General features: G+C 37.9%; 1 protein-coding gene and 1 pseudogene across 3 annotated transcripts in view; both read left to right on the top strand.

The window, feature by feature from the left end:
- The window catches only part of DOK5 (docking protein 5), a 153480-nt gene that overhangs the window by 97227 nt on the left and 43811 nt on the right, over window positions 1-12442 (top strand). For both annotated transcript variants that reach the window (XM_082362730.1, XM_082362729.1), the window contains one exon: window positions 2678-2867. In XM_082362730.1, coding sequence (XP_082218856.1) covers window positions 2678-2867 — 190 coding nt within the window. The remainder of the gene's footprint in view (window positions 1-2677; window positions 2868-12442) is intronic.
- On the top strand, window positions 2904-5831 carry LOC309614402 (zinc finger protein 24 pseudogene; annotated as a pseudogene). Its single transcript has one exon. The product of its transcript is annotated as a zinc finger protein 24 pseudogene (transcript).

Below are 12442 nucleotides of genomic sequence, written 5' to 3'. Positions count from 1 at the left end.
AGTAAAAATAACCTTTTATTTCACCTAAGACCTGAGCAGACATTTCAGTGTGTTTCTTTTCTTAACATGTTTTCAACGTATAATAGGAATGTATCTACATTAATAATATCAGATAGAAGTTATGGGGAACGTGCTGTGTGTGTGTCAGTTTTGTGCAGAAGATGCATTAGACCGTTTAATTTTCCCGGCAGCCCTATGATATAAGTACTGTTACTTCTCCATTTTACAGATGAGGAAATTGAAGCTTAAAAGAGCTAAAAATCTTGCTCCAATTCCAATAACTACTGTTTGATTCCATACTATACTCTTGAGCCTATATTTATAGTGTACAGATTTTACAATGCAATGAGTTTTTGTCTTGCTTTTTTTCACTTAAAATTTTTACTGAACACTTTCCAGTGTTTTTAATAGAATCCAGACTTCATGAATGTTTCATCAAGTTTAAACCCATCTAAATCTGTGATATATTTTTTTAACTCTAACAATTGAGCCAACTCTTTGAGCTCAACACTCAACCTGGGAATACGTCATTATAAATAATAAAGACCGAAATATTCATGAACACTTCAACAGAATCAATGTTGGTTTGCAGTATGAGCTTGGAGGTGAGGAATCATTTCTTTGACTCCAAATAACTGGGCCTTGTGATGGGATAGATGGGATCCCATAGTTCTGCTCTTAGCCTATTGACTTGATCTATGAGGATATATCACAACCGAAGAGGCTGTGGGTCACCTGGCTTGATTACGAACATGGCAGAGGTGGAATTGTACTGACCCTTTCCATGGATTCACACTCCAGTTGTTGGTAAAAAATGCCCTTTCTCCCAATTGGAACTATGTCTTCATGACACATTTACAGTCGGCGACTATTTTGGATGCATCATATCTGCCAGAATCCATCTCCAGGGAAGTGTTATTGACAAAGTCTTAGAAGTGCTAGCTAATTCAGAGGAGCCTCTTTGCAGACTGGGAAATTGAGCGGCAGAGAGCTTAATTAAGTCCTTTACCAGGGTCACACAACCGAGCCCCAGGCTCCTGCCTCCATAATTCACTAACTCAGGTTGCTCTTGGGCTGAACGGCACCTGTAGTGCCTCACCGACAAATGCACATGAAGCCAGACATAAAGAGGAAAGCATGACAGGTTTTGATTATTTTTTAGAGGGCTCAGATCAGCACTTATTTTTCACATTTTATATTTGCAAAGCTGTATTCGGATAGTGCTCCAAACTGAATTCAAGAATTGCCTGTGCCTAGGAGTTACCTTTCTGGTACCAATTTTCTGTGCCTCAGTTTCCTCTTCTGTCAAATAGAAATAAGAACGCCTCTGGTATATAACTACTAGGGATTATAATGAAACTCAGCTCTGTCTTTTAAGGCATTTTACAAGATTAATTGTATGACTTCAAGTAATTGTAACTAAAGTAGTCACTCTTATGACTTTTGCTGTTTTTCTTGGATGAGGTAGTTATATGGAAGAACTTCCAAGCAAAGAAATTGGTAATGGTCTCTCTTACTTTTTGCTTGATGATGTCAATCTTTCTTACTTGTTTCAGAACTCTCCAGGGAGAAATTTGCTCCACTAGACTATACTTTTAAAATAATAGTTATTAGAAAGCAGTAAATATTTGGTTACTGGGAGTTTGAAGTAACTTAGAAAACTTGAAGAATAGATGCTTGAATACATTTATGAACACAATCTTGGCACTCCTATTTACTAAACTAAAGTCTATGGAAATTCTAATGACTTCCTTATTATAAAACAATTAATTTAGAATACCAGTGATATTATTAGTGCCACACTATTTTCTCAGATGTAGGCAATCTACCATAACAATGGATAGATAAAAGTGTGTTTGCTATAGTAATAGTATTTTTGTTCATATTTCACTTAAAATTTTGACTCTATAGCTTCCTAAATTAATGAATTTTCTAGAAATGTAATAGAAATACCATGACTGTATCTGTGGGGATGAAAATTCAGTTGCAATAATAAGCCAAGTAGTTTATTCAGAGCAGTCTTGGTTAAATGTTAACAATCATCCAAATAAGCAAATGAATATTTCTTTCCGGTATTTGGCTAAAGAGAGCTCTTTGTTAAAACTAGTTCAAATAGATCCACTGGAATTCTTCCAAACTGTTAGTCAGTTAAGTGCATAGTATTAGTTAGTATTAGTTTATTTAAATAATTTGGGGTAGAGTTGTATTCCTTTAGTTATGAAAATTATAAATTGATCAATATAATTTTAATATCATTAAACCATGCAACAATTATTTTGCACCTGCATCTTTTGTGAACACAAAAGTGTGGGTGTAATTAACATGTACTTGGCAAGAAAAAAATTGTTTTTAATGGTTTCATTGCTTTAGTCTTTTACTGGCATACAAATTTTTATTATGCAAATTAAAAAATTCTAAAAAGATCTTTGCTCATGTATATAGTGTTGCATGTATGTTGACAACCAGACTGTATCATTATTATGTTATTTAATATGGTCTTCATTTAAAAAACTCATTTTCTGGAACTGTTAATTTATGAGAAAGGTTTATCTTCCTGAATATTCAACCAAAACCTAGAATAAGAGCTTGAATTACTTTGAAATGCCTCTTTGTTCCTACAATGTCTTTGATGTTTTATTTCTGGGGATTTTAGACTAACCTTTTGTTTTTCTCCCAGAGAGATTCAATGTGTATTTGATGCCATCTCCTAACTTAGATGTACATGGCGAATGTGCCTTGCAGATTACATATGAGCACATCTGTCTTTGGGACGTCCAGAATCCCAGAGTCAAACTCATCTCTTGGCCGCTAAGCGCCCTGCGGCGGTATGGACGAGATGCTGCTTGGTTCACTTTTGAGGCAGGGAGGTGAGTTTCATGACTGTTTTTCTACATTTTTTTCCCCAGGTTCACGTCATGTAATGCTGCACTCACATTCATCTGTTCACTCCATTATAAACAAAGCCCAATCATTTAAAATTCACTTTTCAGAAATATGATCAATTTGATGCTCTTACAACTATCCTAGAAAGTGTTTAAATTCTTCTTTTCCACACACCTCTTCTTTGGTCTATTTAAATTTTAAGTACCTGGAAATGGAAATGGTAGAAACGCATTGGTGAATCTCCCAGAGGCACAAAGGTTCTCAAGTTAGCAAATAAAACTTTAATCTTTAGTGCAGCATCCTTCTCATGTCAGAATTACTTACTTATTATCCTTATAGGAAAATCTTGATAGAAAATTAAGAATTTGGGTTTTGTGCGTCCGCCGTGCACAGCGAAGCGGCTGCGGTTCCCGAGCCCTAGGAGTGCCTGTGAAGAAAACGGGGTATTTCCCTGAGGCCTATATCCTACCTTGATTGTCTTTTCTTGAAGTATTATAAATCAGGATGTCTGCACAGTCAGTGGAAGAGGATTCAATACTTATCATCCCAACTCCAGATGAAGAGGAAAAAATTCTGAGAGTGAAGTTGGAGGAGGATCCTGATGGCGAAGAGGGGTCAAGTATCCCCTGGAACCATCTCCCTGACCCGGAGGTTTTCCGGCAGCGATTCAGGCAGTTTGGATACCAGGATTCACCTGGGCCCTGTGAAGCTGTGAGCCAGCTTCGGGAACTTTGCCGTCTATGGCTCAGGCCAGAGACACACACAAAAGAACAAATCTTGGAGCTGGTAGTACTGGAGCAGTTTGTTGCCATCCTACCCAAGGAGCTACAGACTTGGGTTCGAGAGCATCATCCAGAGAATGGAGAGGAGGCAGTGACGGTGCTGGAGGATTTAGAGAGTGAACTGGATGACCCTGGACAGCCGGTTTCTCTTCGACGACGAAAACGGGAAGTGTTAGTAGAGGAGATGGTATCTCAAGAAGAAGCTCAGGGATTACCAAGTTCTGAGCTCGATGCCGTGGAAAACCAGCTCAAGTGGGCATCCTGGGAGCTCCATTCCCTAAGGCACTGTGATGATGATGCTAGGACTGAAAATGGAGCGCTAGCTCCAAAGCAGGAGATTCCTTCAGCAGTAGAATCTCATGAAGTTCCTGGCACTCTCAATATAGGTGTTCCTCAAATTTTTAAATATGGAGAAACCTGTTTCCCCAAGGGCAGGTTTGAAAGAAAGAGAAATCCCTCCCGAAAGAAACAACATATATGCGATGAATGTGGAAAACACTTCAGTCAGGGCTCAGCCCTTATTCTTCATCAAAGAATCCACAGTGGGGAGAAACCCTATGGATGTGTTGAGTGTGGGAAAGCATTCAGTAGGAGTTCCATCCTTGTGCAACACCAGAGAGTCCATACTGGAGAAAAACCTTACAAATGTCTCGAATGTGGAAAAGCCTTTAGCCAGAATTCTGGGCTTATCAATCATCAGAGAATCCATACTGGGGAGAAACCTTATGAATGCGTTCAGTGTGGGAAATCCTATAGTCAAAGCTCAAATCTTTTTAGACATCAGCGAAGACACAATGCAGAGAAACTTCTCAATGTTGTGAAAGTTTAAGAAATGAAAAAAAAAAAAAATCAGCACTCAGGTCTTTTTCTTCTGAAATGAAGACAAAATTAAAAACATGAAATGATACATAATAGTTTTCCTATAGACTTAGAAAATCCACTGGGAAATGTAGAAAATCTTCACCCACTATTATTATCTTATCTTGAAAGAAATGGTGTCATACCTGCCTAGAAACTGAAATTTTAAACTTAATTCAGGTGTTAATGCCTAAATCTTCCATGTGATGTTTATATTCTTATTATTTTTCCAAATGATGAACTACCTGATTCTTTGTCCCTTTGTTAAAACTTTCCTTCTTAGACAGATATGTTATTTGTGTTGATCATTGAAATGTTCTTTACAAGGATACATTCCTTTCTACATTGAAAAGCAATGTAGGAATTGTAAAATCTGAAAACTGAAACCATTTTTCGAAATTTACCAGTTTTCTTTTACCTAATTTGAATATGCATTCAGAAAATAGAAGATAAAGGATGACCAAAAACCTCAAAGTGAAATGAGCCTTAAAACTCAGATAAGAAGTGATGGTGATGAAACATAAAAAAGTGAATGGGACACCTAGATTGGGGAAGATTGACAAATACTTTGATCCAAGAATTGAAGTATATCAAGAATTTATCTAGGTGTAGTTAGTTTCCTGCCTGCAGGAAAACTCAAAAATAGCTCATCTTACCTGTAATTGGGAAGCATCCCACTAATGAAAATAATGTCCTCTCATGTATCATTAGAAAGTGGACAGTCTAAACAATAAACAGTTGTAAAACTATGAAGGTAGAAATTATAACACTAGGGAAAGATTTGTAGTGAATGGCAGTGTTGAAGGGCAAATGTAAACAAGAGTGATGGTCTGTCTTGGCTTTTAGAAAACAAAAGACTTGAAGATCTAAATCGTTATTATTTTTCCTTCATTTTTGTTAAGGACAGAAAAATCCCTGACAGGTGGGCAACAAGTATCAGGTTTGCGATTTTATTCTTTTGATACAAAAGAATTGAACACCAGGCTAACAAAGCAGCCACGTATTTATTAAATTTTCTACCGACAAGGCACTGTGCTAGGTACTGTAACCCTGCCATAATTAGGTAGGTATTTCTTCCACTGTAAATCATTGGGGGTTGGTACAAAGCTGTTGCATGTGAGTTAGCCTCTTCCCCCACCTCTGAGATTCCTAGAGCCATAGTTGTCTTACCAGGGTGTTGTATTTGGGTAAAGGAAGACTCAGCTCAAAGAGCTAGCCAGCTCTTCAGCAATCTTCAGAGGTGAGTCTGAGATAACTATCACAGTTTGGAGGTTTGTGGGTCTTTTATAAAAAAAAAAAAAAAGCTAATCAATCTCTAGTAGCATTGAGGTTATACTTACATGTTAAATTGAATGGGTTCTATTTTAAAAAAAAAAAGAACTAGGTTATAACAACTAGTTTATTAACTGTCAGAGTTGGTGGAACTATTTTTTTTTTTCATTTTAAGTCTTAACACATTTTTTTAATGTATAAAAATAATACACATTGTAGTAGTAGGATCATATACTCCTTGTCTGAGAATCCCAAGTACTGTGGTTCTGTTTAGTGGAAAACTCTGAAAGTTAAAATATAGATATGAGAAAAGGCTTTTTTATAGTGGGCATAATTGTGTGGAAAATGACCCATGTGAATAAAAATATTTCATAGTTCCAGAGGTTTTGGTTACATCTGGTACTTGGATCAAATTAAAAAATGGAAGGTGAGATTTGCATGAGCCTGTTAAAAAGCATACTAATGCGAGGCCAGCTGGTGGAGAAGTGAGGCAGAATGGAGCTTGTTTATAGATTTTCTGATAACAATTATAAGAAATGTGCTTTATAGATTAAGATTTATTGAAGTATAAATATGTAGTAATGATATAATGTATTTTAAGTTATACAAGAATATGTAGGGACTTTTGTTTGGGTCTTCTCTTTGTGGCTGAGAGGAAACAAGTCAATGTCCAATAAAGCTATAAACTCCTCCACTCTAAAAAAAAAAAAAAAAGAAAATTAAGAATTTGTTTGGGAAGGTGGGTATATTTCCCTGCTTCGGTCTCAGAAATTATTATTATTATTATTGGCTGTGCCACGTGGCTTGTGGGATCTTAGTTCCCTGACCAGGGATTGAACCCATGCCCTCGGCTGTGAAAGTGCAGAGTCCTAACCAATGAACTGCCAGGGAATTCCCTCAGAAATTATTTATGTATTAACTGTAACCAGTAAAATCTGTTTATGAAAGATGTTTTATCATAGAAAATAGACTTTTCTATTGACTGTACACCTCGTATTTCATATTGATGTGCAGAAGAATTCTGCATTGATCAAGATGTTTGGGGCCTATTTGGGGCAGCATTTATTCCAACATTCATATTTTTCAGTTTTTCTTTGATTCACTCTATTTATAGGAAATAGTAATAGGAAATGGGTATGTATGGCTTTTTATTGTCACTTCCAAAGGCTAAAAATTCAGTAAAACTTTGTAGTATCTCATGACTATTTGAAACTTTTTAAAAATTAGCTCAGTCTTCCAGGTTTTAATACTGCTCATAGCTTGCAAAAGTTTAACTTCTTCATATTGACATTTAGTAGAACTGCTAAGGATCTAGGAGATTATTTTAAAGACTTTGATATTTCCCCCAAGTGTGATAGCAAACCATATAGATTTTTAAGTAGGTGTGTGTGTGTGTGTGTGTATATTGTATAATCGTGTTCATATTTTGTAAATAATAGGATAGAGGTAGCAGATGTGGATGTGGGGAGATATTGAAGGACCTCAAGTGAAAGAAATGGTGGAAGAAAAGTGAGGGTATATTGGAGACATGAAGTTCAGAAATATTCCAATGGTCTTTGACCAAAAGTCATAAAGTGCTGACTCGGGAAATGAAGGAGCTTTTTGGTTCATGACTTTGGTCTCTTTATGGTCTGACTTTTGGGTATTTTGTCCAAGAACTCCAGTGGTTGGGTGATTGTAGTACCTACAACCCATACCACACAGTGTTGTGCCTCAGATATGGTAGGGACTTAGAATATTTATTGATTTTGAGCAGCATTCTTGTTCAGTGGTCATGCTTTATGGGACTGGTGCAAACCTGAGATTGAACGAATAATCAGAAGGACGAGTATCGGGAATGTATTCTTAGGGCCTCACTCATTTCTCAAACAGTGTGGTTCGTAGCGTAAGGAGCACTGGTTTGGGAGTCAGAGAGACCCTAGGTCCTGATCTCTATTCTTTATTAGCTGTTGGCCATGAACAAAGTGTTTAACTTCCCTTGTAAGTTTATCTAAGTAATAACTTCCTTCTGGGGTGGTCTTAGGCAAAAGCAGCAATGCATATAGATAACCCAGAAGGTGCTGGGCTTCTCTTAATAGTCTCTTTGAGGTTTTATCATAATAACTTTTGGAACAGGACTGGGTTTGCAGGATCCAGGCAGTGTTAAATGCAAGGTAATCATACTATTTTATATTTTGCCTGAAACTCAAATAAAGATGAATTTTTATTGTTACCATGAAGATGCTCAGGATAATAAGATCATTCATGTTCCCCCAAGTGTGAAGGTTTCACATCTGCCTTACTTTATTAGTGAAGATAATTCTTTCCCTTGGCTATTTTTGGATGTGTTCAAAATAAGGCAGTGTCATATTAACTAAGATAATTTTCTCCCTGTCTCACGTTGATAGATGAACAGGAGTTAAGTCTCCCTAGGCAGATAGTTTTCACATATCCAGCATGCGTCTGCAAAAACGTCACAACATTTCCCCTCTAGAATGCAGAGAATCTTCCCAAGACCTTGGGCAAAGTTCTGCTCTGTCTAGGCAAAGCCTCTGTTAGACTTGGAGCTAAGTGTTATTCCTGCTGAATGGCCCATTTCGCCACACCAAGATTGACAATGGGGCAAGCGTAATAAACTGGGCTGGGAGGTGGAGGAAATGAAATGAAATTATAGTCAATCACATACTGGCTGTGGGACCTTGAGTGAATGACCTAACTCTCTGAGCTTCCATTGGCCACCTGTAAAATGGGTATAATTTATGTCTCTCACAAGATGGCCATGAAGAGTAAATAAAGGTACATATACAAACACCTGGCATAATGCCTGGCAGGTAGTAGGCAGTTGTGTCAACACAAACTGACACAAGCAGGGAGGAAATTTGTCGGCCTTCAGAACCCAAAGTCCAGGGAGCAGGGATGGCTTCAGGGTTGGGTTGATTCAGAGTCCAAATGGGGACCCTAGGTTTTATCTCATAGTCTTGTTCCTTCTAGGTGGCTTCACTCTGCTCCACACGGGGCTTCCAGGAGCTTTGAGATCTTCTCACACCGTCAGCCAATAGAAGAGAGATTCTTACCATACGTTGACCATTCCATTCACTATGTGTCAGGAACTGCACTGAGGACCTTATGGAAAGCACACAGGGTACAGATAGAATGGGCGTGGTTCTCCCAAAGCAGGAAGAGGTTACTGACACCATCAGAAGGGATGTGAGGTTTAAAAAAAAACTAACAAAATGTATCCAATACAGTATTTAATAATTGCTCAAAGCAAATAGGGTGAAGCAGCTATTTGACTATAATGAATAATATCACTCATAACGGTGCTGAGATGCTGAACAGTGGTTCTCAACCAGGGGTGATTTTGCACCTAAGGGACGTTCGGCAATGTCTGGAGACATTTTTAGTTGTCACAACGTGTGCTGCACAAACAAGCCCCACAACAAAGAATTATCAGGTCCAGTTATCCAGGTGAAAAACTCTGCTCTAGCAAGCATATCAACCATTGAAAATAATTACTGATATTTATTGAGCCCTTACTATACGAAAGTTGCTGTACTAAGCATTTTACATGCACTGTCTCATTTAAGCCATTTGCTGGTCATATAAACCAGGGGATATTACTATGCTCATCCTAAGGGGAAACTTGGGCGTCTGTGTGACTGATCCAAAGGCACGAGACCAGTAAGTAAATGGTGGATTCAGGAGCACCCTCAGCTCTTCTTACTTCCAAACCCTACAGATTTCTAAGAAGGCCAAGTATCACCACTCTACTAGGTTAGCCTAGTTCTGAATGAACTCTACAGAGCTAAGGAAGAGAAGGCATACTGCATAACCAGCACTCATGTATAAATTGTCTTAGTTTACTTTAATTCTGGAACCTCCTATTTGTCCTTTTAGTTCGGAGTGCAGGCACCTACAGTCAGAATTGTTCATCTCTCGTGGGCGGCAGTATCATGATCAAAGGTCATTAGAGTCTTCTAGATGCTGTTTCCCCCTCTCTTCCCCAGTATAGGCAATTCTGACCGTACCTCTGTTTTTTCCTTGAAGAATTCCACAGTTGAAATATAATCTTTTTAATAAAGTACAGTTGCACAATTAATTGCCACTTATTGCCCCTGGAGATAAAGAACAATTAGCTTATCTGGGGGGAGGGATGGGGGAAGAGACACATTGCTTATTTTATTTGAGTTTTTTCTAGTTTTTTTGTTTGTTTCTTTCCACTTGGAATGCCCTGAAGCTTCAGTGAAGCTCATCAGATTGGCAGGGTCTCTGATTTTTTAATGGGAAGGTCCAGTTGACATGAAGTTTTAACTGCGGCAACATCCCCCATGGAACTCTTCTTGAAACGTTACTGTTTAAAGCTCGGTGGCAGGTGTCCAGTAAGTTTCCCTGTGAATTTCACAGCTGGCTGCCCAGTTCGCGTGCTTCAGTGTCAGGCTCTGCCCTACCTCCTGACTGATTTAAATGACTACCCTCCGTTTAGCACCTGCAGGGCTGAGGGCAGCTCAGGTGACATTTGGCAGAAAGTGGTGAATAATTACCACACGTGGGTGCCTCTCTTTACCAGCCAGAGAATGTCCCTCTCGTACTTTTGACATCGTTTTAAGAGAAACTTTTAGGTGTGCCAAGAATATGTGAAAATTGACATTGCATATACAAATTCTTTTCCTTAAGAGGAGTGCACAAATTGGTGAAAAAGGCTTTTTTTGGATGTAAAGACATCTGAACAGTCTTGGAAAAGAAGTCATCTGTGTCTTGTGTATATCACTCTAAAAACAATTCTAACTGGTGAAATAACTTTTCATTGGAGAAGAAAACTGTAGATGAGTGTACAGGTAAAAGGAACATTATTCTCATATAAACCTTTGGATATTCTCTATTTGTCTTCTTGATTCTAAGCTACTTAGTAATCCCTCACTTCTAAATATTTTGTAGAGCATATGTTCATTCTTACTAGAGGATTGCAAGCAAATTAACAAATAAAATGTACTTGGCGCTTCCTACTATGTTGAATAGAGAAATTTAAATACAAATGCGTTAGATCCCACGCAGCCTTGCTCAGAGGAAGTGAAATTCTCTTCTTTTGAAAGAAAACAGAAACTACAGTTGTGCCATTTATATGGCCATTCATTCTTCATTAGCATCGATCTAAAAAATAATTTTAGATTTTTTATTTATAAATTTTCATTTATAATTGTATTATAAATATTGCTTGAGTGGAGGCGTGTGTGAAATCAGAAGGGAGAGTCCCCTTTCCACTCTACAGAGTAACCTCTTTAATCATCATCTTTAAAGATCTTTCATTATTGCCTGTCTGCTCTCTGCCAGACACTGTGCTAGGTGTGTGGGTGTGAACACAGACAAGACAAGACCATCGTAAGAAGCTTAGCTAGGTCCCCTCTTACCTTTGAGCTTCTGTGGTTGGTTCTAGCATATGAAATCCTTAAAGAAAAGGATGACTTTCTTGTGACCTTCAGAAAAAGAAATTAGACACTCACCAATGCCTCCTGTCTTGTGGCCATCTTTAAAAAAAAATTTAAGGTGTACTTTTTATTTAATTTATTTATTTTTCCAGCTTTATTGAGGTATAAATGATACAGAACATCATTTAAGTTTAAGGTGTACAAGGTGATGGTTTGATACATGTATGTATTGCAAAATGATCACCACAATAAGGTTAGTTAACACCTTCATCACCTCACGTAATTACCTTTTTTTGTGGTGAGAAACATTTAAGATCTACTCTCTTCGTAACTTTCAGGTGTACAATACAGTATTTTTAATTATAGTCACCATTCTGTACATTAGATGCCCAGAACTTAACTCATCTTCCAGCTTGAAGTCTGTACCCTTAGACCAACATCTCCCCTTTTCCTCCTCCCGCAACCCCTGAAAACCACCTTTCTACTCCCTGTTTCCACGAGTTTGGCTTTTTTCAGATTCCACATGTCAGTGAGATCATACAGTGTTTGTCTTTCTTTGTCTGACTTACTTCACTTAGCATAATGCCCTCAGGTTCCATCCATGTTGTCACGAATGGCAGGATTGTCTTCTTTTTTTTTTTTTTTACGACTTAATAGTATTCCAGTGTCCATGTATATACACACACACTACATTTTCTTTATCCATTCATCTATCAATGGACTCTAAGGTTATTTCTATATCTCGGCTATTGTAAATAATGCTGCAGTGAACATGGGGTTGCAGATATCTCTTTTAAGATCGTGATTTCATTTCCTTTGGATATATACCCAGAAGTGGAATTGCTGGATCTTTTGGCAGTTCTGTTTTTAATTTTTTGAAGAACCTCCATACCATTTTTCATAGTGGCTGCACCAATTTACATTCCCACCAACAGTGCACAAGGATTTCCTTTTCTCTATGTCCTCACCATCCCTTGTTATCTCTTGTCTTGTTCACAGTAGCCATTCTAACAGGTATGAGGTGATATTTCATTGTGGTTTTGATTTCCCTGATGGTTAGTGATGTAGGGCATTTTTCATATACCTGTTGGCTATTTGCGTGGTGCGACCAACTTTTCGTAGGAGATGGCCCACTAGTGTATGTGACCACTTTATGTATGACAGTACCTCAGAATTCTAGTAAAGGACTAGTAAAAAATGAATCATGCCTTCTTTCCTCACATTCCCTGAGTGTACCCTGAGAGC

Source organism: Balaenoptera borealis, assembly GCF_965194805.1.
Source record: "Balaenoptera borealis genome assembly, chromosome: 16".
NCBI lineage: Eukaryota > Metazoa > Chordata > Mammalia > Artiodactyla > Balaenopteridae > Balaenoptera > Balaenoptera borealis.
This window is presented reverse-complemented; position numbering and strand designations above follow the sequence as displayed.